At 39.3% G+C, this 27,716-nt stretch overlaps 1 protein-coding gene across 2 annotated transcripts in view; it reads right to left on the bottom strand.

The window, feature by feature from the left end:
- Positions 1-27,445, bottom strand: part of LOC124305881 (heparan sulfate 2-O-sulfotransferase pipe-like) — a 34,863-nt gene extending 7,418 nt beyond the window's left edge. Inside the window, exons 1-2 of one of the 2 annotated variants that reach the window (XM_046765839.1) lie at positions 26,479-27,445; positions 13,618-13,766 (exon numbers count right to left, since the gene is read on the bottom strand). In XM_046765839.1, the coding sequence (XP_046621795.1) occupies positions 13,618-13,766; positions 26,479-26,531 (202 nt within the window). In that variant the 5' untranslated portion in view covers positions 26,532-27,445. Of the gene's footprint in view, positions 1-11,246; positions 11,360-13,617; positions 13,767-26,478 lie in introns of those variants that run through there. The other variant, XM_046765840.1, reaches the window with a different exon arrangement.
- Between the last annotated feature and the right edge of the window lie 271 nt (positions 27,446-27,716).

Here is a 27,716-nt window from a genome sequence, read left to right as displayed (position 1 = left end):
CGAACGTGAGAGAAATTGGTGAAAGATCCGATGCGTGGTTAATGATCTTAGCCAAGCGTTGCGCAACATTGATCAGTACGCCTCAGCTATTTTAATATGAAAAAATTGGAGTGATTCACCGTTTCAGGTACGTAAACACACATCACGGAGTCAACGGTTGAATTGGAGCACCGAGACCATGAACTTGTTTTCATTTTTTCATCGAGATAAAAGTCCGAATAGGGAAGTCGCGTTTATAGATGAACAGCTTACTCCTAATTCCACGAACAGAATTTCTCTTCGCGATGCTTCCGTGGTACGTGCATGACGTTGGAAAAAAGAGGAGGACTAATTCGATTGATCGATGATCCGTGATATGAATGCTTGATCAATTCCAATTCTGTCCAGGGTTCAGTGTTGTCATTGTACAGAAAAGGACAAAGATGGATAATTGGTATGCTTTACTCAACGTGACCCATTTACACTTTCGCATTCAAAGATCGAAACGATTTTCAAATGCTATTAATTTCCATGACAATGTGCGCATCGCTCGAATAACAATTTTTTTTTTAATAGAAAGAAAATATGCGGTATTACTAAGAGGCGAATGAACAGCAATAAACCTACACAATTGCATTCGAATTTCTGAATAAATATTATTATAGTGAGCGCATCTCTCCCGTCAAAATGATAGAACTTGTGCACATGACTTTCTTCTATCCACTCAATTTACACTCTATGGTTGAAATTCCTGATGCCATTAGGAATGCAATATTTATGTGTATATAGTTACTGGCACACAGATTATACACGTTATTGCCAGCCTTTGCTCTCTGGTGATGGGGGTGGCAATGAAAATGCCAGTAAGACAGATCGTAATATAGGGCAGTCATAAGCGCATCTGGCAAACGTTGACTTTCGGTAAAATGAAACTTCCAAGCCTTTCACTCTCATGTACTGAAATAGGTGAGCACCAGTTTACGAGCGACGATTCTCCAGTGGTCAGACACAACTCTGATAAGATAATTTATGGATTTACGAGACGCAATAACAATTGCTCCGTGATTTTCATCAGCCCAACGTATAATTTTCGCTTTCCGTAAAAGGGGGAAGAGGCTTCCCTCCGCCTTCGCTATCCCCGTAATCATTCACACACGGATGCGTATCGAGAGGCTCGGCGGAGTCTCGAGTGGTTTTACGTTACTTTGGTTTTACCAGCTCCGCGAGAGGCAGTAAAACAGATCTTCCTTCCTGCCGGTGGGGCAATTACTTCGCTCTTACTAACTCGAGTCAATTTTGCTAAAGAGGCATCCGAGAGCGAAGAAAGTAGACTCGCAGAGACGACGATCAACCGGCTGCGCGAAGCCGATCGAACTCGCGATCCTCGGACGAGTCGCAACAGACCCGCCTGTTGTTATATCGTTAAAGCTGAGCGGATGCCACGGACGGAATTCTCGCTTCCGGGTCTCTTCCTTAATTAATACCGCGAATCGCTCGAGGAGATGCCGAGAGCCTCGGACGTTCCTCCCGAGACGCGCGTCTGCCGTTTGATGCCGATCGCGTGCCGCGCGAAAGATCGAGGCTCCTCTTATCGATCGCCGATCCCGATCCCGAGAGAATCGGACAAGTTCTCCTCGGAGGATAAATCACCCCTGTCTGCGACTCGGTCCAACTTGAACCGGAAACGGAATCGGGGACGTTTTTGATAATTATTCCTGTCCGTCGGAAGGCTTGGTTGGGTTTCGCCTAAGGTTCAAATCACGCTCGAGCAAACGGAGATCAATGAAAACCGAAACTCGATCACCGGATCGCGAGTCAGAACGTTTCGAATCACGGATCGGTGCGTCGAACGAATTACATTATACGTTTTCTCCGCAGGATGTTACGTGGATTTTGAAGAATAATGATCGATCCAGTAAAGGAGGCGGCGTCGAGTTCGATCCAGAAAGAAGTCACTGACCCAGAACTTGCTTGGAAAGTCGCGGTGAACTGGGAATAGCTCTCTTCTGGCCTGTTAACCCAGCGCACGGAGCATCAAGGCCCGATTTTATGCCACGCGTCGTTTTCTTTCATACGATGTAGGCGCAGCTTCTATTGGAATTTAACCCTGACCTCTTGATGCCATTCGCTGGTCATTGATTTGAACAGAGAAGCTGTTTTTCGTGAATTCACATCACAAGATCAACGACGTGGGGCTGAGTGGCGGAGCATGGCAGAAACAAGCGATAATTGATGCGACAACGTGTGATTTATACGTGGTGGCAATAAAATATGTAAGAATATTCCGTGCATTCCGATGGCTCAATCGCGTTATAGCTAATTAAATGACGTCAAAATTTGTAATCGTTACCAGCGAAAGTTGAGCGAGATCAAATCATAGCTGAATTCTCCTCCACTGTCAAAAATATGCGTCGCATTAATCTGCTGGACGTTGGGACAAGTTAGCCGACCGATTACGCGATTAAATTTCACTTCTTGGCCGTTGATCGTTTCTACAATCGTTGCAAATTGCCTAAAATTAGAATATCTAACGAGGTGTAGCAGATAGGGGAACCGCAATAAGCTTCGGACATAATTATCATCGTTTAAAACGTGGCTCACGTATATCAGGATTCAATACCGGTGTGAAAACGGGTTTCACTCTCCGGAAGACGATGCTGATACTTTCGATTTTACGGAGAAAAATTATGCGGTAAGAACAATCGGTTATGCTGACTATACCGTTGATCATCTGTTACTCGAGGATACTATTTTCAAATCAGATAACAGGAAATGAAAAAGGAAGAACGAGAACTCGCGGTAAAAAATTCCATCAACATCCGTTCAACCATCCGACACGATCTGCGGTTAGAAGTAACGGTTCATATGATGATCGGTATCAAAGTTCGCAACGGTTTACTCAGATTCCATCTAATCGTTAATTATTGAAGAAGCGATTACTGTAAAAAAAAAATTCATGCAGACTTGATCCCACGACCGGAAATGATTCCATTCGATTGGAAGAACTGGGACAACTCGGCACTAAAATTTTTCTTGTTGTTCTTCGGCGCAAGAAAAAGCAGAGAATTGATCGAAAAATGTACCGGGAGTGACTAAAAAACGAAGGAATAGTAATTATTTAAGCTGTGCATTGCGCAACTTGAGTCTTTTTGGAGATGTTTTGTCACGTGGAATAACAAAAATTGATGAAAAGGGGCGGAAATTAACTTTGGTGACGTTGATGAACCGCATTGTGGGAATGAAACAGTACCGAATGACATCTTCGAAAAAGAAGAAGAAGGAGAATTGAACTCGTCGCTTGTAGCTGGAAGAAACAAATTTTTGAGACGTCATTTTTTGTACGTACATGTCATTCATTTAATTTCCTCATCTCATTCGCCGCGATTTTCACGGCATTCTTCATTTCTCACCGACGACCGGCATCGCATTTCTCGGGTTTACTCACCGATGACTATTCTCACGAATCCCGACGAATTCGACGCACCTGCAGCATGCAGCGATCGAACAAAACCGACTTCCGGTCAGCGATCGTCCGCCCAGGACATCGAGCCGAACGCATTGAAAACTCGCTTGTAAGTTTTAGCGGAAGTAGGCCGCGCTCCGTTTTGCGACAATTCACTCGCCCAACAAGAGAGCGAGCCTTTGATTGCGCGTAACGCGGGGCCGCAGATTCGAGGCTCGTTTCTTCCGCAGGTCAATTAACTCGCGGCGCGGTTTCGAAGCGTTCGTAAGTCGCGAACGGAGTAACAGACCTCGTTTCTTATTCATGTGGAATTTTTCGGAGGGACGTCGCGCTCTTCGGTCATTTCGAAAACGCCAGGGGGAAAAATTTTCACGGTTTTTTAATCGGGTAAACGCTGGAGGTCAAAGCAACAAAAAAACAAAAAAAACTGGAGAAACAACCCTCAAAGGAAATTACACTAATTAACATTTTTCCAATTATCTTGTTTAATTCATTTTTTTAGTCAAGTTTTTGAATAGTCAAAGATTGGTATAAAAAATTCATCAACTTTTCACAGGTCAAAATTAAAAGGCAGAAGAGTTTCCTGCCACATTTGAACTTGATTTGCTTTTATATCAAATAACATGTAAAACAATTCCATTTTTGTTTCCAAAATTTTTCCTCTCCTTAACAATTTCAGTATCAAACACTTGGCTAATTTTCTATCTTTCTTCCATCTTTCATCCGTCACGGATCAAACGCCTCCACAAAAATACCTTCACAATCAAAGCAATTATTTCTGAATTCATCTGGCTCATTCTGAAACCACCCGTACCGATTTCACGTGTTATACAAATCTCTCCTGTCTAGGCAGAGAAATTACCGTTCATTTCATCAGATGAGAATATAATTTCTCCGAATAAACTAGACAGATATAATACGTCGTAACCATACCGAAGCAATATTTCATTAACACTCTGCCGCACGAGTATTTCACGCAAATTAATTACTACTATATAAGACAACATACTTGCAGGTACTTTTTCACCGCTACGAGGTGCTTTCAAGTTTACAGAGAATCCACGTGAAGTAAATAACTTTTATACGCTTTTTAGAAAGCCGGTGGTCGACGTTTTGACTTAAAGTCGAAATATTCACATAACCGTGTATAATCTTCGTTCTCTTTTAAAATTCGTTACTTATCTCTGTAACCCAACCCGGAAAATCTGATTGATAAAATTCATCAAGGCACTATTTATTGGGAAGCTTATACTAAATTTGTGCTAAAGACGAATTTCTTAAGGGAAAAACATATCTGTAATAGCCTTGCAGATCGCTCGACATGAAATTTACTCGTGTATTCAGAGCAGAAACCAGGCTGCAGCCTCGTTTCTCTCAGTTCCGAATTGAGGCCGTCGTTTTGATCATTCCACCGATTACAGAAGTAACAAAGGTAATTACAGTTATGCATAATACCATAACGCAGCTGCATAAAACCCTGAATGCAAGCGTCGTACTGGGAAAAATTTCATTCGTTATGGTTACTAGATAATTCTATAGTAATATCGTTACAATAACGGTTTGAACACTGTTGCAATTACAAAAGAAAAAAAAAAAAAAAAATGGTGTACGAGTAACTATTTAGTGTATGATTATAATTGTCAGTAGTAAATTTTCTGCTTATTGCAACATTAAATTTATTTTTTCGGTTGACTGTATTTTTTACAGTTGGATCATATCTTTACATCAAATTATCGTAATGTGTGACCGTAATAAAAAAAAATACAATTACATATCAGGTTTTACATTCATAGGTGGTAAAGATGTAGAAGAATTAGAAAACCGAATGATCGCGCTATCGAATTTTCAAAAATACGAAATTCCATTCAATAGAATTAAAAAAAAAAAAATTAATCTGAATATTAATAATGAAAAAATTCAGCAAGTCAGATATTCGCGTCTTTGAAAATTCGACGTCGCAATCCTTCTATTTTCTGATCGTTCCACATTTTTCCCTCGACTGAAAAAAAAATTCTAATTGTTCATTTTGTGCCCGTATAACTGCATTTTTTTTTTTTTTTTGTTTTTTTGCGAGATTAAAGTAGACAACGAGGTTGAGGAGTGAAGAAATTATCGTCGCGTCAAACTGGAACGGCGATGAGCAAGGAGAGCATACCGCTCTCCTTGTAAGGCCGGAGATGCTGCGGTCTGTGGAACACCTTCATTAACCATTCGATCCGTCGATGCACCCACGCCGATAATTATCTCGGCAGCCTGCTGCACTCTTTGACGTTTAGAAGAAGAGGAAAATAAGCAAAAGGACCGTGAAACGGCGTAATAAAGGTTACACAACCGTTAGACACGGGGCAACTGCTATATTTTTACAAACGAAGTTCACCGCGACGCGTTAGCGAAAAGTTGTGCTATTTTCATCAGCATCCTCGACCAAATTTCCAGATTATTCATCTCGCGTTATCGATTTAAACAAAAAATAAATATCTGGTGGTAAAATTCACCGCCTATTTCGGAGTTTCGGTCAAAAATTTGACTCACTTTAAGAAATATTATAATCCAAACGATGCATGGAAAACGATTAAACTGAATCATCTTCGAAATTTTCGAAGAATATCTTTCTGTACATTTGCGTTTGTTGCCTTCTACTGACAAAAAAAAAAAAAATATCGAAACTTGAAATGATTACGAAAATTTGACGATTCTGTAGAAAATATTTGACCAGGAATTTATAAAATGTTATATACGTACGTAGCGTATACATTTCGATGAAAAACAAAAGAAAAAAACTCAAAAAATGGACGAATATATATGTATAGGCTATAAATTTAGTGGAAAACGAGATGTAGATCTTTTTGATATCCTGTCTAGTTTTAGGAACTGAATACTGTATTTCGATGCAAGGGAACGATAATGGACAGGAGTGTAATTTTTCAACGAAATGATTAGTCTCTCTTTACATAAATAAAAGACAAATTGCTGAACGTGCATGGATAAGGATATTTAAAAAGGCTCCTATTATACGAGACGTTTACCAACTCCGAATAAAAACGATGCTGCATTATTTATTCCTCTATAATAATTCATGAAGTCTCTATTATCCAACACTGTGGTGGATTTGTTGAGAGGATGCGTAATTAAAGATATCTACTTCATAGATGAAAAAAAAAAAAATGATCGGCAGTCCCAAGTTAGGGAGAAAAAAAACGGGCAGAGAAAATCATGAGACCCAAGAAAGCTTGCTTGATGTCTCGGTTTGTACTGTCAGGATAGAATCCGCGCTATTTGTACACTTGGGGAGAACGAATCTGAGACGGATAACTTTTTGCACTAGACAGTTATGTTGGCAACACAGAGAAACCTGCAGCGCCAGAGTCGGCCGAGTGCGAAACAAACTCAATCTCGATAAACGTAACGTAACCCATGATCGTCGAATCTAATCTTAGAATACCGCGGGGATAATGAATTGTTGGATTGACACGTATTCTTAGGTTAGATTCTACGGTCATAGGTTATGTTACGTTTACTGACATTGAGTTAGTTTCGCGCTCGGCCGACTGTGGCGCTGTAGGTTGCTCCGTGTTGCCAACATAACTGTCCAGTGTAAAAAATTAGCCGTCTGAGATTCGTTGGCCCCAAGTGTACATACAACAATTCGATTTCACCGTTCTCGTGAAACTGCAAGTCTAACCTTCACGATGCCGAGGAATTAAAGCCTCGGAGGTAATTTCGTCGGACTTTTGCATGACTCGGCACGCTCACTGCAGGCTGATTTAGTCAAGTTCAATGTCTCGTTTTCTACGCAAGCTACGTGTAATCTTCTGTACGCATAGAATGCGAACCATTACGTTGCCTTTCTCCACATATGTACGTTACAATTACACCGGTTAGCCTAGGTTAGGTTAATTTAAGCTAGTCTAGGTTAGGTTAGGTTAGGTTAGGTTGCTTGTCAGGATGGTAGGTGAAAAAAAATACGCATCGCTTAGTTTTTAGTCTACTATAACATATTACAAAAGAAATCAAATCGGAGAGATCGACCTGGGATACCTTCCTTGTTGTGACGAAAGGACTCCTGCATTTAATTAACTCAGTCATTTTATTGCAACGATATTATACCACTGATCTCTGTACTTAATATCGGTGTATTATATCGCGTGTTTTCCTAACGGCGAAACGATTCGTGCGCCTAATTTAGGCAACCGGAGTTACGGCTCATCGCCAGGTTGAGCAATACCAAACATTGGCAAAAAGAAATGATATTCGAAGTTGTCAAAACGAATAATATCAGGCATTTGGGATACGATGTTCAACCTGAAAATAAGCTGTAACTTCGGTTGCCTGAATCAGGCGTACGGATCGTTTGGCTGTTAGAAAAACTCAGGGTGTAACTCGATGCAGGCACGTGGGAACAACTATGTGAGGAATAATTCCCATATCGGTTAATCGAAGAATGTTTCAAATTCGAGGACTTAGTTTTAACTTTGAAGTAGTAACGAGAGGCGAAATTTTGCAGGAACGCAGAATCCATTTGCTAATCTGTGCGACGACTCAGATCTGTCGTTAGATGCATAATTACTTGACTTGAAAACTCGATCTGTGAGCAATTTATCGACGTTTATTTTATGACTAGCTTTTTTTAAACCAATCAACATTCATTTAGTTCAAGACGGAATAAAAAATAAATGTAAAATTGATGTCAACTAGATGCGATGCATAGTTTGGTGAGTCGATAAAAACACTTGATTGAATCAATTAAAAATTGTGCATGTATGTATAATATATGATGACCGATTTCGCGTTTCTTATGACAAAGTTTGATGAGATTTCGTGGATGTAATACAATATAACGGATTTTAACACAACTGTCTCTGCACCAACTAACTGTACTAGTTTTAATGGATTCTTGCAGTTCAGGCAATGAAATAATATGTACGTTATACATGAATGAAGGAGGATTCGAACAAACGTAGCTAAATTATAAGAAGTGTTATTATCATCGAAATAAATAAAATTGCCAAAAAAAAGGAGGTGAAAAAAGTTCATCACTGCGATTCTTACGTTTCAATTCGACATGCCATCATCAATATTCATAAAATCAAGGATAGCTGTCGTTAAAATAGCTTATTTGTGCCAATGAAGTGATTCGTCGTAATAAAAAAGTAAACTTCCTGCAATAAATCACGAGAGGTAAGCATTTTTATATACCATACATCGAGAAATAATGATCTGTGCGAATTTGGACGAAGTCGAAATTAGAGAAAAGGCTTTAGAGTAACGATGATTTTTTTTTTATTTCGTTAACCGGCTGTGTTCAGTTTTCTTTATTCTCATATAATCATCGTTGAAAGTTAATATTACAATTGTAACACAATTCGTGTTGCGCCTAATTGAATTGTTAATTCTTTACCTCACCACGCTCCATTTTCAAGTCGTTAACAGCGGGACGTTTGGAGTTAATTAAAAAAGTTAATGAGCAGCGTGCACGTGAAACGTAAATTAGTAAAATTGAAAGAATTTCCAAACTTTTTTTAAAAATATCAAGCAACAAAAAAAAAAAGAAATCACGTATGGTGTGAATTAATACTTTTCGCGTGTAAAAAATACACGAGAAGTCAATTTACGGCCCGTGTTTGTACGCACGGTAATTTTTTTTTTTTCACATATCTACGGTGAGATTAAATACGCTATGTGTGAAATGTCGTGGATTCGAGTTGACACGAATCGGACCTTGGAATACGGCAAACCTTGGTGTCGAACAATCGGCCATAAGTCATGCATATAATACCGCAAGATTTTAGCATCACACCGTTACGTCCGTGAATATATATACATATATATATATATATATATATATATATATATGTTACCTTTTGCCGTGAGAATGCGAAGTCTTTTATTGAGCAAATGGTGTGGAGACTGTATAAAAAAGATGGCTTGAAAAGTAACAAAGGAACTTTAGGAATACGGCCTTTCAATTGTGATGGGTCACACGGATCGTTCGACAAGTTTGTTGGAATTTTATTCATCGCGGAATAAAGCATTGAAATCGTTACGACGACAGATTGTCTGATCAAGTGTGCAAGAATATCACAATTGCCGAAGTTAGGAACGAGCTGCGATTTGAGCCTAACATCAAACCTCTGACCTCATTATGCCGGTGAATGAGATTTGGAAGTGAGTAACTCACCTCGTGAAATTATGTAGAATGAACCTTAAGAGAGACAAAATGCGTAGTGGTCGTGATCATGAAGGATGAGCCTAAGGATCCTGTATCTGATTCTCACGATTAGTTACTGGGAAACGTGAAGTGGTCCCTGAACAATGGGAAAAACGCCTCCAAGAACTCTTCCGAGATCGGAAACGGTACAAGTTCTGGGTCGTAAGGAACGCCTGTTTTGCATTCGGGAAGAATTTCATTGAAAAAATGCGTGAGATAGGTCGGATCATGAGTTTGAGTCAGGGTGAACGTACTGGTATTATTCTAATTGAATTAAATTTTGTTAACACTAATCTCTCACGCGTTCCAAGTTTCGGTTCTATACTCTGAATTCGAAGCGTTAAAAAAAACTTTTACGGTTGTACGAATGGCTTGCCGATCAAAACCAACCGGAATTTGATCGGAATGATTTGAGTTTGGGTTTTGGGTTGACTCGTTTTTCATATTTTTTCAAGGAGTGAAAGAAAAATTGCGGAAATGATTCAGAAAACACCCGAGTGTCTCAAGGCGCAGGATCGAAAGAAGCAATCTGTTTCAAAGTCGAGCACTTCTCGGTTCTCTTCTTCTCTTTGCTGATAATCTTCCGCCGCGAGTGAAAGGTTCCAGCTGGCGGATTCGTTCGAGATATTTTAATATGCCGTCTCCTGCTTTGTCCGTTGAAAGAATAACTAAATGAGCTTGAATAGCGCTTTGAAAAAGAGGGGCAAGAACGGAAATTGACACGAAAAGAAACAGATAACGGTCTGAAAGGCGAGACGACGATCGTTTCGTTCCACGTAAGTGTAAGTAACAGTTAATGCTTGGCCTCTGATTACTTCGTTTCGTGGTAAAAAGGATTGCGCATAATCTAGAGATGTAGGTGGCCATAGAAGATCCCCGATGATTATATCTGTCTGTACTTCGCGGTCAAGATCAAGGTTGAAGTATTCACGCTCGACTGCACATGAGTAATTATTGCGGACTAGTTTAACTTGACATTTTTGAATACGTGTCCTATATATTGTGACAATTGCTTGTAAGAGACAATCGATTTGATGATAGACCAATGCAATTTACACTTCCGGAATACGAAAGCAATTTCACTAATTATGAGTCTTTTCTGTTTCGGCAGATTATGAGGTAGGAATCTTATAAATGCCGATAGATTTTTCCATCTGCGGTGAATATTATAATAATATATCATATTATACTTGCGGGGACTTATTCTGAAGCGATGCTCACGTTTACCACATTACTATATTCGTTTCGCAGTCAGCCGGATGCAATATAGGGATAAATTTAAATGAGAAAGTTGATGATGCTTTAGGAACGCTTACGAAGCATCTTCGGCGATAAATAACACGCGTGTAATGGTAATATTAAGGGAGAGGCTGCAGGTTTCACTTTAAATGTAAATCAACGTGATCAAAAAACACCTCATGTACATCTGTGCTCGTAGATGTAAATGTATAGTCGAAGCACTGATAATTCAACACGTTGCGAAAGGGCTAAAACCATTGAGAGTTGGCTGACAACGACTAAGCGTCAGTAGAATCATAGACGTCAAGTATCATGCAGTATATATTCTGACAGCTCAGGATTTCACTCTCTTCTTACAAGCAACATTCACGCTGTGGGGGACGGTTTGGCTTTCTGAGACTTCAGAGAGATGAATCGAAAGCGTCGAATCGCAGGCATCGTCACCTCGCGTCCGTCTTGCCTCAAGCTGCGTTTGAGTTTAGGGTGCGCGATATGCCGAATCACGGCGATGAAATTGGCAGGCGAGTCGATCGAATTGGGCGAAACCTCCGCGGGTTCCCCGAGGCGGAGCAACTCCCGCAATTAGCGGCAGACGCCGACTGACCCAGAGACGCCGTTGCAAGTGGAACACACCGGACATCGACGCTCGTAGTCAAAGGGAACCAAAGCCGCGGAAGCGTCGCGTTTTTCCTCACTCGAGAAAACGTCCGCCGCGAACATCAGCGTTTCGGTAGCCGTGCCTTAATTGCGAGGAACCAGCAACGCCACGATAATCGTTGCGTCCAGTTTGGCCGAGTGACAATTGGCTCTGATGCGAGAGCATCGCGCGGAACGGTTCATTTCACCAACGATCGTTCGCTTTGATTTTAAAAAATTAATGCCTTGCTCAGTTCCGAAATACGAGGATTGCCTTCCAGGCTACATCTTCGTCGTTTCGATCGGTCGCGGCGCGAGGCTGAGTTTCTCGTCGAGAAAGGCGCGTGCCTGAAATCAACTTTGATGATGCAAGCATAATTAATTCGACGTATTCATTTTTTAAGGTTTCTATTTTGTCAGAGGTGAATACGACGAAGTTTGAGAGTCTCGTCCATTTTCTGACTCGCGTATGTCGAACGTCACGTTCCTCTTACAATCCGCGAATGAGGAACTAACGACGCACCGTAAATGACAATTAACAATCAGTAAACGATCAATCGGACTCGATCACTGAGCCATTCCGACCGATGACAACGGTCGTTTAAAACCAGTCGCTGACACGGGACGAGTGCACGTAACTTACGAATGATGACCGACAAACGACGAACCACAAACGGTCGACGATGTTGAGTACGACTGATCGATGAGTGATCAACGACGAGTGACCGAGGAAAGGTGGAACTTCCAGTCTTTCGTATCGGCATCAACCATCGTACGACGATTTCTAGCGACATCCGGTTACTCCGACTTCGAGAGCATTGACAAAAAGTTCCTCCTCTATCGAACATCGGACGGTGAATTCGCACGGATTGCCAAAATTGAATACCGACGAAAGAACGGCGATCGGTCGAGAAGCGATGCGCCGTGTACGTGAAAGACGACATCAGCGTCCAACCGAGCTCGGGGTGAGAGACGCGTTACAAGTAGGGTGAAACGTAGAATCGGGAAACGCCGCGAATGCTGATAAATTGTTGCGGCGCAACTAATCAGCAATGATCCCGATCGCATGCAAATGAACATTTCTAGGACCGTTAGTCGCACCTTCGGCAGCACGGCTTTTGCTGGATCATTTCCAGGATTCGCCCGACTCGGTTTACCCTCGAGTGGAATTCCGCTATTCCGCCTTGCCGTTCTCCTCGGCTTGGCTGCTTCAATTTCGTTCGTTCCTACAGCTCCCCGTCTTTCGGTACCACGATGCTTCGCTCTCAAACTCCGAGATCCACGCCTGACCTTCAATCTCTCGACTGAGTAAGCGGTGTATGGAAGTAAACACCGGGAACTTCACGGTTACACTCATTGTCAGTACCGCTATTTTCATTCTCGTTTCGAAGTCTCGTTTTCTACGATATCAACTATTCTTCACGTCTTATTTTATTATGTTCATTTCTCTTCCGACTTTTCTAGGCACCGAGGAAACTTTAATTTTATGAAGTTATCCCCACATCGCTTATCTCACGAAAATTTAATTTTTCACTATAGTTCTGGTTATTCGAACACCGTAGAGCATCACTATTAGCATCAGAATGAAATTGTTCATTGGAAACGAGTAGACAATATTTAATCGTTACTTCAAACGTTTCCTCGAAAGAATCGTGACAAAATTGGTAGCCCATGCATAAACTAACACGTAAAGTTAGGTTGCATGTGACGACATGTGAACATCAATTATCAGAAATGATTATATTGTATTTTATCGACTTTTTTAGATTGGCTTTCCATAATGATCGGTATACCGTTTGAATAAAGTCCAATCCATCATTTCGACGTTTTCCTTTAAAACGCAAAAATTTATGAGGACCACCGTAAATTCTGATCCGTTTATTCGGTTTGCTTGCCATTTGTTTCTCAAACTTACGAAACTATCCGCAGTAACGCCTTCTTTTTTGGTGCTTTATTCTCTGTATCTTGTAGCTTTGTATTCACATGCATGGACTCAAAAAAAAAACCTCGTTTTTCTTTTCAAGTTTCGCTACACAACCCAAGAACAAAACGAGAATACTGTGAAAAAAGCATAAGGCAACGAAACGCTCACCAGAAGATAATTGACTCGCGGAGAATCCTTCTTCGTCTCCTGGCTGAAGTCGGACTTCCATCTCCCTCAATCGAGAGTGAAGATCTCTCGTGTGAAGAAACAGGAACAGCGTACTCGACAATGCGATCAGGGCGATGAGCTCGCTGGTTCTGCAATAAGAACGTGAAATTTTGTGTTTCGTTAATCGTAATAGCTATCTATAAGATTACTTCATTTATCCAATATCATAGCACTTTTCCAATCGATACACTTCAGACAAGGGTGATATTTTGTTTCTATGAAGTTCCGGACGAGATTGTAACACGTAAGATTGGCGCTCGAGAGTTCGATTGATTAGAGAAGAATATTTTTTGCCTCGCCGATTCACGTGGTTTAAGAATTAAATGGATCGAATCAGTTTCAACAGTCTTCTCAAAATGATTATCGCTCTTTCGTTTCGTTTCCCGTATTCACATCGATTCAATCACCAGTTCTAATCGTAAATATAACAACGAATCGCCAGGGAATTGAAGGCTGATCCTCGTGAAATTGTCGAAACGAAAATGAGACGAAAATATTTCAATCGCGGATTGAAAATAATACAATGTCGTTGATATTGCGTCGGTTTCCAACAATTCAATATGTGTGCCGAGGGCGTTGAAAAACCGGGGCATCACGCTGCATTCGTTCGCTCCTACCGCGTTACACTTTAAATACAAATACAACGACTTCGAAGTAATTTATTTTTTAATTACGCGGAGCAACGCCCACACTACGAAACGCACAGAGAATGCACGCGTGTATGCGGCTGTTTTAAAAGATGAATTTTTACACGTGACCTGTTTCCGCCAGAGTCGAAAACCGTCTTGTTAAATTCGCGTGACTCGCTGTCCCGTCGTCAAGATCATTACGCGTTGTTTGTTTAAATACCTGAACCCGATTCACCCTCAGATGCGTGAAGAAAATAGAAAAAGAAATCGAGGAGCAAAAGACTCGGGCCGCAGTTTAATTTCCACGAGAAAAACGTGGTCTCAGGGAAAATGCCATCTTCACGAGCACTGACATTGTGACCGTTTTTGTAGAAATATATAATACACTCAGAAGCATAAAAAAATATATATACACATATCATAATAAGAAACGATATAATTCATTTTATCAAATTTGTGAGCGAGTTTTTTTTTTTTTTTATTCATAGCGTAGCTAAAATCTTTTGACAAGATTTAAGTTCTTTTTTCACCGGATTTCAAAGTCACATACAAAAATTTTAAACCACTAGATGAATTATAATTACAACAGCAGTTCTGTTACACGTAATATGCTCACAGATATGTCTTCTGTTTTCAAGTGTTCGTTAAGTCGGGAGGTTTATGTAATTAAAATAACGTATAATAAATTCCTACAATTATTATACGTATGAGCATTACAACAGAATATAACAATTTAAGTATATACAATTTAAGGAATATTACATTTATTTTAATACCTCAACGTTATAATTTAACCACATTTATCTCTCGCATTCTAAACATCTCGCGTTTTATGCTGCAGGTTGTTGCGATATCTTGATTTTTTTACCACTGGAATGAGGAATGCGGAAAAGAAGGAGAAACAGGACGAGTTGAAAAATCCCGATCCATGTTGTGATGAAAAAAACGAAGGAAAAGAAACGAAATCAAGACCCTAATTAATTCGCAGTGTCCGTGGAAGCTTCGCATTAAATCTGCAAGTTCCCACGCCCGGGTAAAACTGAAAATCATCGAGTAACTTCGTGTATGAAAGTGCCGTGAAGGTTACGCCAATTTCACGGTCTACGATTCTGCCCACACAACATGACTGTAAGCGAGTGAATGTAGAATTTACAGGAAATTATTACAATTACACCTTTCGACTTTATTTCGCACCGTTGATCCTGCGATCATGTTTAATTTTTTGTTTTTCATTTTTATTTTTTATTTCCGTTCACGTTTACGTTTTAAAAACTTTTATCCGATAAAAAGTTTACTCCACATATTTAAGATTGTAGATTTTTAAGTTATTGCGTGACCAGCGATTCTTTATGAAAAAAGAAATTTGTATTCTTAGATTGACATTAACTTTGAAAAGTTTGAATATTCGATTATTCTTCTTTTTCATTCTAATTTACAAATTTTTTTTTCATTCGTGAAAATAACAGCTAAAATTCCCAGCTGATAGTTCCGTTATATCCGTTATAATCAGAGAAAATGATCAAGTTATTCGAAAAAGATCGCGGTCAATTAGCGTGTGATTTATATAAATGAAAGACGTATAAATTTCTGCAAATTTTGCTACCGCACCGAAATAACATCCGTTACGCATGATTGCAGCAAGATAAATCACACAACTAATTTAGTTGCTAATTATCGACTCTTCGGAAATTAACTCCATTTGCAGTGTATATAAGGCATTCCATGTCAATTCGATTAGGGTCTGACCTTTACCTTCTTGGATTTGGTCCGTGATTTTTTATATTGTTGTTCCAACTCCAAAAAGCATTCTGATTTTTTAAAAACATTTTTCTCACCTTTCCCGGCACCCCTAGAATACCGTAAATTTTGATATTTCGACATTTTTCAAAATTTTGAAAAAAATTACCCAAGTTCTGTGGTCAAAACACAAATATTTCAATCAGAATTGAAGCGAACAGGCAAAACAGTAATTTTTTATTAGTTTTTCAACTAATTGCTTATTTTTTCTCAAGTCATTTTGATTTTTTTTTTTTAAATCTCAAGGTCCGATATATTTATCCTGGTACAAACGGCAATTTGTAAATTTTAATTGGAATTCGAAATCGAATACTCAAAATAATTGAGTAATAATATTTTTAATACTTCTTTGAATTTCAATTGAAGAATAACAGATTGTTGTTGTGATAGGGAAAACACATCGAACCCCGTATCTTCAGAAAAAAATCAAAATGACTAAAAAAAATTTAATAAATGGTTGAAAAATTAGAAAAAAAAAAAATCATCGTTTTGCCTGCACACTTCAAGTTTGGTTGGAATATGTTTGCTTTTGGCCACAGTATTCACGTCATTTTTTGTCATAAATTTCAAAAATATCAATATGATTATCATAACATCGTCATTTGAGGGTATAAAAAATCTGAAAAAAATTGGAAAGTTTTTCAGAGTTGGAAAAACAATATAAAAAATCGTGAATCGAATCCAAGAGGACGAAGGTCAGACCCTAGTCGAATTGGCGTGGAACGCCCCATATATTACACGTACATGCAATATCATAAAGTATGCATTATTACACAGGCATTCAGCGAACCAGATGGGGAGCCGTAAGAATACGATTGCGGCATGATAACCGCGGGTTCGTTACGATATTACAGCTATCTCGGATAACTGGCAAACCATGCTTGTATCACATGTAACCGGACCCACAAGGTATGGAGATTAGTTACGGAGTTGCAGCACAGAAGCTTGGCCAAACTGGATCGAGGCTGGACGATCGGGAAATGAGTGATAAGAACGAGCAGCTGCGGAGTCATGTTTGAAAAAAAAAAAAAAACCGACAAGGCAACGTATTACGGATGGTAGAGGTTAGGAGGATCATTTCCGTGTACATAGAAAGTGTCCGCAAAGTAGAGAGAAATTAAGTTGGCATTACTGCAGCAAAAGCTCCGCAACGCGCCAATCAGATTGAACCCTGATTACCGAGCGCCAATCGGATTGTTTCCCTTATTGCTTATGAGCGCCATTGCGGCGACTTGTTGAACTTGTTTTTGGCGCGTACTTTGCCTATTTTTTTGCCACACTCAAATTTTTTTACCACCCCCTTAATCAAACCGGTCTAGATTTGTTTTAAGTGATGAGTGGAAGTTTTGAGAATTTTTTCGAGAATTTTCACACCATTCAAACAATGTTGTAGTTGATAAAAAAAAATAATTAAAAGTGTTTAAAAATATAGATGCGAAAATTAGCCCGTTATAGGTCCGATCTTGAAATCGTCGAATAGGAAAATACAGTTTATAAATGTTTTGAAAATTTGAAAACGGTCATTTTCAAAATCACTCTCAATACTTATAAACAATTAACTAGTTAAATGAAAAATTTTTGAACAATATCAAAAATCGTTCGGCTTTCATAGAATTCTCTATAAAAACATTCCAATGTATTCACATCACGTACAGAACGGATCATCGATCGAAAATTGGGACCAATAAGTCCGTTACGCTGTTGCGCAATTCTGGTACAGAAATGATCATCAATTCCTTTTCTTCGAGAAGCGAAGGAAATTGGTCATGCATGTTCCAAACGGACGAAATTACTCGCCACGAATCGTATATAAGAGAAAGAAACACCCAAATAAACGAGAGAAAAGAGACAATCTGCACAACAAAGTCTATAACGAGTCATCGGGAGTGGTGAAAAATTTCACAATTGCGATAACGTTAATAAGAGTCGTTATGCTGATGGGAGTAATTAATTACCGAAGACGATATGCTAGTTTGAAATGCAAATAAGATCATCGAATGCCATTAATAATAAGCTCGGACGTGTTAAGATATAATTTAGTAAATGGTATGAAAGGATTCCATATCAGTTGTCACGTAAAATTAGGAAGAAATTAATAGACGCTAAGTTAACTTTGGGCACGGAAGAAAATATCGGCTTACGTGCGTTGTGATTATTTTAATGTGAATTAATTTTTCTTCCGCGTCAATTTATTGCTCGGGATTCAGAAAAACGAAAAAATTTAATGTTTCTTTCAAATTGTGCGAAGTGCGACTTTGCACCAGCTCGACATTCAACACAGCCTCTGACGTTTGCGTGTAAAATGGCCTATATACGAGAGTAACTCAAGCTAATTGTAAGTACATAAATTCGAGATGCTAATTTAAAGAACTGACGACGAGTGAAGGAAGGCGGTGTTGTTTGTACTACGGTAAAAGCATAAATATAGAATGTGCGTACAATCAAGCCATTCATTTGCAATTTCTAGTCGTAAGTGTGTTCGTACATGTGTGTAATTAGCGGTCTCAAAACACTCGCAGAATGCAGTGAAAGAAGGATAATAGAAGAGAATAATTGAATCGTTGTGAAAAAGTGTCTGTACCGAAATATTTTCCGCTAATTAAAATCATCCAAAACCTATTTTCTCGTCTTAGTTTCTCCCTCCCCTTGCTTCTCTGCCCTCTTTTCTCCGTATGAACTTTGTAATTCAAATTCATAACGTATCGTAAACGTGTACGAGTACTCTTCGCGACAGTTAAGACGCGATGTGTGCCAGCGGTACGTCTTGAAGATTGAATAAATTTGTAGAGATTTTGAATATTCTGATTTATTCATCCATACTCAGTATGGCGTCTTCACTATTTGTCAAAGACTGGTATCACGGCTCCTTGTCAGTGGTTCTCAAACGCGATTGCAGATTTAATTCCGCATTCATCGACGGATGACAAGAACGACTTGCGAATGTCTCGTCGGTTTCAAGGGTCCGGGATCAGCGGCCGTTCAGCCGTATTTGAAAATCCATTTTTAGACTTTCATTGCTGTTTTTATACAGCGATTTTAATATTCCCGAGAAGACAAACTTTGAGGATCTCCGAGTTTCCGTGACTTCAATGTCGTCCACCTCGTCATTCCCGAAGCCGTTTGGAGAACCGGCAACCGTTAGAATCGCGACGTGCGGCTCATCTGAGCGACGAAAATTCTGCCTTCAAATCTCGTTCACAAAGTTGCCAGCTTTGTTCCAACGTCGATCTCGGTCCATCGGATAACGAGGAATTGTGCAGAGAAACGATGCATTTAGTTACGATTGTCTTCCCAGGTGAGTTACAACTTAAGAAAACTATGCGAGAAACAATTTTTTGTCTATTTTTTTCTCGCTTGATCCAATAATTGCTGTTTTCACATTGCTTTTGAGAGATTAGGTTTCTTTCACAACACTTTTTGGCTACTCGATGATTAGAAACCAGATTTTTTTTTTTTCATTTAAAAATAAAATTTTCTACTTTCCTCCGTATGTAAAAATTAATTATTATTTTTCAATCGATAATCATTTCGTTCTGAAAATGTGTCTAGATTTAGAAAAAATACCGGGCTTACTTGAAATTCGGTATTTAATTGTTCACAATAATTAATCAAAAATTTAGATTCTTTAAAAGTATAGGTATTAAAAGTCTGTCGATAAAATTTTACTTTGGCCAAAATTTTATCTCAATATTTGATGGGTTTTACAAATTTTTTTCAATACCAACCTTGAAGAGTCTCAAGTTACAGAATTTTTCAGTCTTGAATTGAACTTCGGAAAGGAAATTTGCAGACTTTATTGATAAATATTTCAGTAAAAATCTTGAGCCAAGTGTTTACCTGCACGTTTTTTTGTATAAATTTCACTTACAGAAGTGTAAAAATCGCTACTTCTTTGTTATTATTATCAATCTATTCCTCTGCCTGCTTTTATTCAAGTTATTAAACCTTTGATTGTTTATTTGGTTACTTCACTCTTCCTAACAGATTTAATGCTACTGATAGGAAATTACCGGCTTTTTATCCCAAGAGAAGAAAAAAAAGTTTCCATCGACTTTCTCCGCGCCCACGAATTTCCGGCCTTGCAATTATTTACTATCTTGGGTTAAAATATTAGAATTTAAGTTAAAAATTATAATCACATGATATTGAATAATGTGACCCACTTCAGTTTCAATATTATACTGAACATGACTTGAGTAACTTTTTTCCCATGCAAAAACGAGACGATTTTGTAATTTGCAAGTTGAACGAATATAAGAATTGAATTTGATACACAACGCGTGTACAATTTTTTTCCCTTTATTCACAAACCAGACCTTTGTAAAACTTCTCCCTTCTAACTCTCCATGGTTTTTACAGTCATTCGATATCGAAGGGATCTAGGGCGCCGGTTTGTGTAATATGACGATTTACGATTTCTTGTGTGGCGAATAGCTGAATGCGATTGGAGAACGTCTCTTAAGCTGGAATAACCACTTCATCAAAATCGAAAATGACCTATATGGGTATTTAGTGCTCTTTAGTTGCTAATTTGTTCCCCAAATTTTGATTTTGTTGCTCCAGTGATTTCGCCGAAATTAAGGGCGATGTCAAGTTTAAAAAAAGTTGGCAAAGCCAGGCAAACGGATGACGGAATATTAACGAAAAAATTACGAGAATTGGTTGCTAATTAGTTGCTCAAACAATACACTCATTTCGAACTGAAAGAATCAACCCCTGCTCCGGAAACCACCCCCAAGTCGTCACGTACAAACAATACGCTTGAAATGTAATTGAATGTACTGTACATTTTGTTTTCAACTAATAAATCACTGAATCACGTGAATTTGTCGTATCACCGATTTTGTTGCTCAACCCCCAACACCCAAAACTCACCCCCATGCCAACGACGCTACACAGAAATGACAGAACGCGCGGATATAAAAATTCGTTAAAAATTGATTTCAGATCCGCGATTTAGTTGCTCTCGATGTACCGTATCACCGATTTTGTTGCTCAACCCCCAACACCCGAAACTCACCCCCATGCCAACGACGGTACACAGAAATGACAGAACGCGCGGATATAAAAATTCGTTAAAAATTGATTTCAGATCCGCGAATTAGTTGCTCTCGATGTACCGTATCACCGATTTTGTTGCTCAACCCCCAACACCCGAAACTCACCCCCATGCCAACGACGCTACACAGAAATGACAGAACGCGCGGATATAAAAATTCGTTAAAAATTGATTTCAGATCCGCGATTTAGTTGCTCTCGATGTACCGTATCACCGATTTTGTTGCTCAACCCCCAACACCCGAAACTCACCCCCATGCCAACGACGCTACACAGAAATGACAGAACGCGCGGATATAAAAATTCGTTAAAAATTGATTTCAGATCCGCGAATTAGTTGCTCTCGATGTACCGTATCACCGATTTTGTTGCTCAACCCCCAACACCCGAAACTCACCCCCATGCCAACGACGCTACACAGAAATGACAGAACGCGCGGATATAAAAATTCGTTGAAAATTGATTTCAGATCCGCGATTTAGTTGCTCTCGATGTACCGTATCACCGATTTTGTTGCTCAACCCCCAACACCCGAAACTCACCCCCATGCCAACGACGCTACACAGAAATGACAGAACGCGCGGATATAAAAATTCGTTGAAAATTGATTTCAGATCCGCGATTTAGTTGCTCTCGATGTACCGTATCACCGATTTTGTTGCTCAACCCCCAACACCCGAAACTCACCCCCATGCCAACGACGCTACACAGAAATGACAGAACGCGCGGATATAAAAATTCGTTGAAAATTGATTTCAGATCCGCGATTTAGTTGCTCTCGATGTACCGTATCACCGATTTTGTTGCTCAACCCCCAACACCCGAAACTCACCCCCATGCCAACGACGCTACACAGAAATGACAGAACGCGCGGATATAAAAATTCGTTAAAAATTGATTTCAGATCCGCGAATTAGTTGCTCTCGATGTACCGTATCACCGATTTTGTTGCTCAACCCCCAACACCCGAAACTCACCCCCATGCCAACGACGCTACACAGAAATGACAGAACGCGCGGATATAAAAATTCGTTGAAAATTGATTTCAGATCCGCGATTTAGTTGCTCTCGATGTACCGTATCACCGATTTTGTTGCTCAACCCCCAACACCCGAAACTCACCCCCATGCCAACGACGCTACACAGAAATGACAGAACGCGCGGATATAAAAATTCGTTGAAAATTGATTTCAGATCCGCGATTTAGTTGCTCTCGATGTACCGTATCACCGATTTTGTTGCTCAACCCCCAACACCCGAAACTCACCCCCATGCCAACGACGCTACACAGAAATGACAGAACGCGCGGATATAAAAATTCGTTAAAAATTGATTTCAGATCCGCGATTTAGTTGCTCTCGATGTACCGTATCACCGATTTTGTTGCTCAACCCCCAACACCCGAAACTCACCCCCATGCCAACGACGCTACACAGAAATGACAGAACGCGCGGATATAAAAATTCGTTGAAAATTGATTTCAGATCCGCGAATTAGTTGCTCTCGATGTACCGTATCACCGATTTTGTTGCTCAACCCCCAACACCCGAAACTCACCCCCATGCCAACGACGCTACACAGAAATGACAGAACGCGCGGATATAAAAATTCGTTAAAAATTGATTTCAGATCCGCGAATTAGTTGCTCTCGATGTACCGTATCACCGATTTTGTTGCTCAACCCCCAACACCCGAAACTCACCCCCATGCCAACGACGCTACACAGAAATGACAGAACGCGCGGATATAAAAATTCGTTGAAAATTGATTTCAGATCCGCGAATTAGTTGCTCTCGATGTACCGTATCACCGATTTTGTTGCTCAACCCCCAACACCCGAAACTCACCCCCATGCCAACGACGCTACACAGAAATGACAGAACGCGCGGATATAAAAATTCGTTAAAAATTGATTTCAGATCCGCGAATTAGTTGCTCTCGATGTACCGTATCACCGATTTTGTTGCTCAACCCCCAACACCCGAAACTCACCCCCATGCCAACGACGGTCATCTTGGACATAATTCCAAGTCATCAATATAAATTACAAATTCTGAGATTTTCAGAAATATGTGCGTTATTCCGTTATTGCATAAAAAAAAAAACATTACAGGGTTACCTGAGACTGCATTACAATACGTGACCCATTTTTACTCGGCCTTGAATGATATTTGGATTTTCTTGTTTTTCATGACATATACAGTTATATAAATCTCATCTTTATCCAAGTTTCAGTTTATATTAATTATTTATTGTTAAAAAATCTTTTGTTTTGAGTGGAAATGATGCAAGGATATGTATACCTGCAATAAGTGGTAATTAAATCACAGGAATACATCTTCTGGCATTCTTGTTGCGTAAAATGAGACTTTTTTCAGATATTTGTATACGACATATTATATCAATACCTCTTTGGGAAATTGATACGAGAGCGGAGGTAATAAGTTTAGAGGACAGGGATTTCGGATTCTTGGTCTCCTTTAGAAAATGCATAAAAAAGGTATCTAATATGTTGAAACTGTTATGGGTAAAGTGTCGATCATGCGTTGCCCCCGTGTATGGGTGTTACCGTCCTCTAAAGGTGTAGAAAGACTACAAAATCCTCTACAAATGAACAAATGAGACTAGAGGTGAAATGAAATGCTGTTGAAATAATCGCGGAACAACCGACACATGTCATTAACATACCATAGACATAAACGCCTGTCAAGCCACGAGGAATTACATTGGGAGAATAAAATAATATTGGGCGTTCTACAGGCACTCAAAACTATTTAACTCGACACATTATTACAGCACGAATAGTTGGATTGGAAAGACGAGTTGTAAAGTGGATAAGACTCGTGGGCGAGCTCATTCTCCGATCATGGCAATCTCATCAGCAGCGTTAACTTTGGACATTAGATATAGAGCCGAGCAACTTTGACACGTGAAACTCTAATTTTTAACAAGATAAGTTGACAAAGGGGTGATTTTAATGAATAAAGGGTGGAACGGCAGAATCCTAATAACAGCATATCAATAGAAAACGTGCGTTCCATCACTTTTCTGTACGTAGTTGGCATGGGGGTGAGTTTCGGGTGTTGGGGGTTGAGCAACAAAATCGGTGATACGGTACATCGAGAGCAACTAAATCGCGGATCTGAAATCAATTTTCAACGAATTTTTATATCCGCGCGTTCTGTCATTTCTGTGTAGCGTCGTTGGCATGGGGGTGAGTTTCGGGTGTTGGGGGTTGAGCAACAAAATCGGTGATACGGTACATCGAGAGCAACTAAATCGCGGATCTGAAATCAATTTTCAACGAATTTTCATATCCGCGCGTTCTGTCATTTCTGTGTAGCGTCGTTGGCATGGGGGTGAGTTTCGGGTGTTGGGGGTTGAGCAACAAAATCGGTGATACGGTACATCGAGAGCAACTAATTCGCGGATCTGAAATCAATTTTTAACGAATTTTTATATCCGCGCGTTCTGTCATTTCTGTGTAGCGTCGTTGGCATGGGGGTGAGTTTCGGGTGTTGGGGGTTGAGCAACAAAATCGGTGATACGGTACATCGAGAGCAACTAATTCGCGGATCTGAAATCAATTTTTAACGAATTTTTATATCCGCGCGTTCTGTCATTTCTGTGTACCGTCGTTGGCATGGGGGTGAGTTTCGGGTGTTGGGGGTTGAGCAACAAAATCGGTGATACGGTACATCGAGAGCAACTAAATCGCGGATCTGAAATCAATTTTTAACGAATTTTTATATCCGCGCGTTCTGTCATTTCTGTGTAGCGTCGTTGGCATGGGGGTGAGTTTTGGGTGTTGGGGGTTGAGCAACAAAATCGGTGATACGACAAATTCACGTGATTCAGTGATTTATTAGTTGAAAACAAAATGTACAGTACATTCAATTACATTTCAAGCGTATTGTTTGTACGTGACGACTTGGGGGTGGTTTCCGGAGCAGGGGTTGATTCTTTCAGTTCGAAATGAGTGTATTGTTTGAGCAACTAATTAGCAACCAATTCTCGTAATTTTTTCGTTAATATTCCGTCATCCGTTTGCCTGGCTTTGCCAACTTTTTTTAAACTTGACATCGCCCTTAATTTCGGCGAAATCACTGGAGCAACAAAATCAAAATTTGGGGAACAAATTAGCAACTAAAGAGCACTAAATACCCATATAGGTCATTTTCGATTTTGATGAAGTGGTTATTCCAGCTTAAGAGACGTGATTGGAGAGAAAAAAAACGTTATGAATAGAAGCGAGAAAGGAGAATGAAGAAAAAATTTAGCACAACGGTATTTGAACGACGAAAAATAATGACTTGACACTTGCAGTAACTGGATTCACCAATTGTAATAAATAAACCGTAAGTCAATTGAGTTCGGTGTCGGATTTCAAATATGACAATTCAAAAGCGACCCAAGGTTTTCGGTTTAAAAAATAAACAGGGCTCGTTGTCCTGGTTTTGATATTGCGATCTAATTTTTTTCTTCCTCTCAATTCGTTTCTTATGCTCGTTAAATTTAACGATGATGAAAACTGATTGTACGAATGCGAGCGTTCTACGATTCAAATTTATACATACGGGTAGACGTTGCGAGGATTTTTGCAAAACGGAATTTTAAGAATGCTAGACAAATCGAAACTCAACCAAGTGCACTATTTCTTAAATGTATTGTAATAATTCCTATCCCACTTAACTGATGTACTCAAATTTTGATTCGTTAACGGATGAACATATTTCAAGATATAAATAAAGTTGTGAATAAATTTCAACTTACCCCAAGTGGATATTTCATTTTTGTGCCAGTTTCTGTCATTTCTTATTATGTTCCCGTTTTTTATTTTTTTTTTTTTGGGAATAATAATTTTGAAGGGAATTTGAGTAAAACACTAAATCAATTATAAACACCGTCAGTAACGATAAATGTATGATTCCTGACTTGGAGAATCCTAACATATTCATTGCTATGCCTAATACGGCAGATTAGCATCTTCACAAAATATAGTGTCCAGTTTCTTGGCACCAAGGACAATAATTCAAGTTTTTTGCATGATACAGGTAAAGATTCGCTCCTAAAGATAGACGTTCGAACATTGTGTACAAAATACCGTGCAAAAACTGCAACCAACTGTATTACAGGACAGACAAGTGGCAAAAATTTACACTAAAATTAATACGAACGTAAAAGGAACATTTCAGATGATTTGAAATATTAGATAATCTAAATAAAAACACATTGACCTTTACACCCAAGAATGCAACGCTGTTCGAAATTTAAATAATTCAATGAACATGCGAAGAAATAATTGGGAGAAACTCACCTCTTCGGAACTGCCAACCTCCGCTGCCTCCACGTGTTATCCTTTACGATCATATTTTCAAGTCCTCGATGCACTGTCAAACTTCACTCTCTTTCCGAAACACGGTATAATTATTAAACACGATTTATCGATCGATCTTTTCAAATTTTACACAGTTCTTTTATATTTTGATGATTACTGACCGGTGGTTTTTTTTATTTTTTTTATTTTTTAATCTGTCTCAAATTACTGTAAAATGAAGACTTGTTGACCTAATTTTTGTACAATCTGCTCTGATATTAATTCAATGAATATTATGACCGTCAAAGATTCACCAAATACGTTTATTTCTATAAAATCCGATGGATGTTTCTTTGTTGTTGTTGTTTTTTTTTAGTCTAATTTCTATTCCTTTTATCGCCTTGACGCACTTCACGATTTTAGAATTTATCAACTGCACGAACAATAATTTCCATTAATTCTTGGACACTGTCTTTGAATTTTCCTTCATTAATCTATTCACGCAGAAAATTCATTATCACCGAACGCGTGAAGAAAACGAATGTCACCAATCAATATTTATCTATAATTATCAGCTGAGATCGTGGCGAATATTTCACTCGTAAAAATCCATGCAGATAACTGTAACACATTTGTATTTCCGTAGTTTTGCGTATATCACGAATATTGCGAAAATATGCGACAAGCTTTTGCGGCAAATTAACTTATTGCAAATACGTATACGTGTGTTTGTATTTTTTCAATCTGTCTTTGTCATTTATTATCGATATTATTTTACCTCAAATTACGATCAAGGGATTAAATTATTTTTTTTTTGCCCCGAAAACTGGCCGAAAAACGGAAATCGGAGCCAATGATTATCCGTCAAAGATTTAGCCAGATTCTGGGTTTCGAGGTGATCGGCGATTTTGAAAGTCGGCCGAATCCTCGGCTCTCGGAAACGGATCGTCTGGCTGTGAGGTCCGCGTGCGACTGACTGAATCTGAACTCTGTAGAAGCTCGCTTCACACTAACTGGAATTCGAACCGAGCGCTGCGTGTCGGAGCGGAATAGTAACAGTAACAGTGTAGAAGATTTTGAACGACTTGGGGAAATGCGAAGTACTCGAATGCCCGAAAGGCAGTACATAAACCAAAAAAATTTCTTTTTCATCTTTATTCAATACAGCGTGCTTGTTTCAAGGTTCGACCCAAAATTATCGAACTTCTAAATACCGTAGAGAAGAAAAAACCACAAGG

Source organism: Neodiprion virginianus, chromosome 5 (genome assembly GCF_021901495.1).
Source record: "Neodiprion virginianus isolate iyNeoVirg1 chromosome 5, iyNeoVirg1.1, whole genome shotgun sequence".
Classification (NCBI taxonomy): domain Eukaryota; kingdom Metazoa; phylum Arthropoda; class Insecta; order Hymenoptera; family Diprionidae; genus Neodiprion; species Neodiprion virginianus.
Note: the sequence above shows the minus strand (reverse complement) of the source record. Positions and strands in the feature narration are given on the sequence as shown.